The 2,984-nt window shown below is 53.5% G+C and overlaps 1 protein-coding gene across 1 annotated transcript in view; it reads right to left on the bottom strand.

The window, feature by feature from the left end:
• LOC108803830 (centrosomal protein of 70 kDa-like) overlaps positions 1-2,984 on the bottom strand; it is a gene marked incomplete at its 3' end in the record, with an annotated part of 15,539 nt that overhangs the window by 4,670 nt on the left and 7,885 nt on the right. Inside the window, exons 5-11 of the mRNA XM_018575627.1 lie at positions 2,682-2,778; positions 2,371-2,455; positions 1,757-1,838; positions 1,520-1,610; positions 867-965; positions 517-672; positions 271-434 (exon numbers count right to left, since the gene is read on the bottom strand). Coding sequence (XP_018431129.1) covers positions 271-434; positions 517-672; positions 867-965; positions 1,520-1,610; positions 1,757-1,838; positions 2,371-2,455; positions 2,682-2,778 — 774 coding nt within the window. The remainder of the gene's footprint in view (positions 1-270; positions 435-516; positions 673-866; positions 966-1,519; positions 1,611-1,756; positions 1,839-2,370; positions 2,456-2,681; positions 2,779-2,984) is intronic.

Genomic DNA, 2,984 nt, shown 5'->3' on the forward strand with positions numbered 1-2,984 from the left:
AGCCCCCTCACCCCCATCTCTCGAGCCCCCTGAACCCCATCACTGGAGACCCCTGAACCCCATCACTGGAGACCCCTGAACTCCATCACTGGAGACCCCTGAACCCCGTCATTGAGTGTATAAGAAAGCAGGTTGAGAATCTCCCCAACATTCCCGTCCCTCAGCGGTCAGGAAGGTCCTCACGTGACGCCATTGTTGGGGCATTTAGAGATTGAATTTCCGGGACACATTTCGGGGGAATTTGGAGCCGATTTGGGGTTTGGGGAGTCGGGGTTCCTCGTCACCTCTTTCCGGCTCTCCACCTCCTCCAGCATGGTGTCCACAAGCAGCAGAAGTTCCTCCACGTGGACGCCATCAGACGAGTCTTGCGGTTGGTTCAGCATCGGGTCAGCCAGGAGATTGTCGCTCAGCTTCCTCAGGGCTCGGTGCAAGGCCTTCCAGAGAAAAGAGGACCTGTCACGTATCACCTCATCTCCATACAAAACCCCCACCAGAAGGGAGAGACACTCCCCGTACCTTCAGGGACAGCAGCTGTCCTGCCCACAGCTCCACGGTTGGCACAAGGTGGATGAAGTCTCCTCCGTCCGAGGTGTCCCCTCCTCGAGGGTTGTGTTTATAGAGCAGCTGAGGGGCCCGGGGGCCACTGACCACCGAACTGATGTCAGAAAGGATCTGGGAAACACAAAGAACAGAAAATGGTTCCTATTCACAAACATTCAGAGCCCGGAAATGAGTATTACTCGCGGCAGCCAATCAGATTATCACGTGCTGGAAACATGACAGAACGGACGCTCTGATATGTGAAACGTTGTCCACTATTCATAACACACGCCACGACCACGCCACCAATTCCACCCAACGTCTACCTGGTGCAGCTTTGTGCAGGTCTGCGCCTGTCGCAGGTTAGATGCAGCCGCGGGTACAAGGTCCTTCAGATCCAGAACATTCAGCTCTCGGCACACGTTCTATACGAGGACAGAAAGAGTACATGAGAACTATGAATCAACGACACGCGTGTAACCAGGACACGTGGTATAGTACGGTGGGGATAGGACGGGATGAGGTGTGTATACAGGACATGTGGTGATAGGATGGTGGTGATAGGACGGGATGAGGTGTGTATACAGGACATGTGGTGATAGGATGGTGGTGATAGGACGGGATGAGGTGTGTATACAGGACATGTGGTGATAGGATGGTGGTGATAGGACGGGATGAGGCGTGTAACCAGGACACACGGTATAGTACGGTGGTGATAGGATGGGCGGTGATAGGACGGGCGGTGATAGGACGGGATGAGGTGTATATACAGGACACGTGGTATAGTACGGTGGTGATAGGACGGGATGAGGTGTGTATACAGGACACGTGGTGATAGGACGGGCGGGGATAGGACAGGACGGGCGGGGACAGGATAGGGCGGGGATAGGATAGGGCGGGGATAGGATAGGACGGGCGGGGATAGGACGGGCGGGGATAGGACGGTATATATGGAGTAGTGACATCTAGGATGAGATACCTGAAGATGGAGCCGACACTCAGCAGCCGGCAGAAGATCCGTATATTCTTCCTCCGCACCGCTCTCATCTCTCTTCTCCTTCCCCCGCACCCTGCTCCATGACACGACACACATGATCAGTTCCTCCAATGTCTCACCCACAGAGCTGACAATCTAAAGCAAATTCAGAGTCCTTCCTGTAGCAAGTCAGACCCAGGACGCCGGTTCAGTCATTTATCCCTCAATATGGCGTCTCACCGGATGTTATTCTGGAGGAGAATCTTCTCCATTTTCCTCGTCTGCTGCTTGTAGAGTCGGAATTCTTTGGCGGAAGGTCTGCCGGGGACAGAGAGGAGATCTCACATGTGACGGTCACTATGGAAACACATCACAAGGTACAATATCTCTGACATGTGACGGTCACTATGGAAACACATCACAAGGTACAATATCTCTCACATGTGACGGTCACTATGGAAACACATCACAAGGTACAATATCTCTGACATGTGACGGTCACTATGGAAACACATCACAATGTACAATATCTCTGACATAGAGGCCTTTATGAATCTACAGAGGGGAAGGCACGAGAAAACAACGCATTGTGACTTGGTGGTGATCAGTGCGTCCTTGCAGCACCGGGATCATGTAGTAATAACACCAGAAAATACCGGCTGACCAGTCTACAAAACCCAAACTCTGTGGAAGTTCTGTATCAGGGTCAGCAACGCCACGCACATGTGCCCGCCCGCCTGCCAGCATGTGAGCCAAAACTACAAGCAATCATCCATAAAACCCAAAGAGCGCCGCGCACCGCATCCTACCATGAATATTTCCTGCGCCCAAAACTGATCAGCACACGCCTATGCTCTCCATCTCCCGTCTCATCTGATCATTTTCTCTCACCAAATCTTCCTTCTTCTTCCTCGAATCCTCAATCTGCTCCCGAAACGACTGCAAGCGGGAACATGGAGGAACACATTCAGAGAGCAACATTCCCCCAGACAGATGGACAGAGATCATCAGGAGAAGCACACGACACCGCCCGGGGCCCTTCCTCCCGCGCCGCCCGGGGGCCTTTCCTCCTGCGCCGCCCGGGGGCCTTTCCTCCCGCGCCGCCCGGGGGCCCTTCCTCCCAGTACAGGGCATTTCATAGACATACATGATACACTCGGCTCACCTTTATTAGAGCTTTATAATTGGGAGTTGTATCCAAATCCAGAGATTCATCGGAGGATTTCCTCTCCAGAACCGGAACATCAACGGACTCGGAACTCCTAGAAGTAAAACACAGACCCGCGTCACTGGGCTGCAGCAGTACAAATATCTGATCAGTGACTGTGACACGTGTTCTGTATCCGTGACACGTGTTCTGTATCCGTGACACGTGTTCTGTATCCGTGACACGTGTTCTGTATCCGTGATATGACAGGGCCACCGACCTGCCCGGCTGCTCCCCCAGGGCCCCCGACCTGCCCGGACG

This window comes from Nanorana parkeri, unplaced genomic scaffold (assembly GCF_000935625.1).
Source record: "Nanorana parkeri isolate BGI_ZX_2015 unplaced genomic scaffold, ASM93562v1 scaffold4294, whole genome shotgun sequence".
Classification (NCBI taxonomy): Eukaryota; Metazoa; Chordata; class Amphibia; order Anura; family Dicroglossidae; genus Nanorana; species Nanorana parkeri.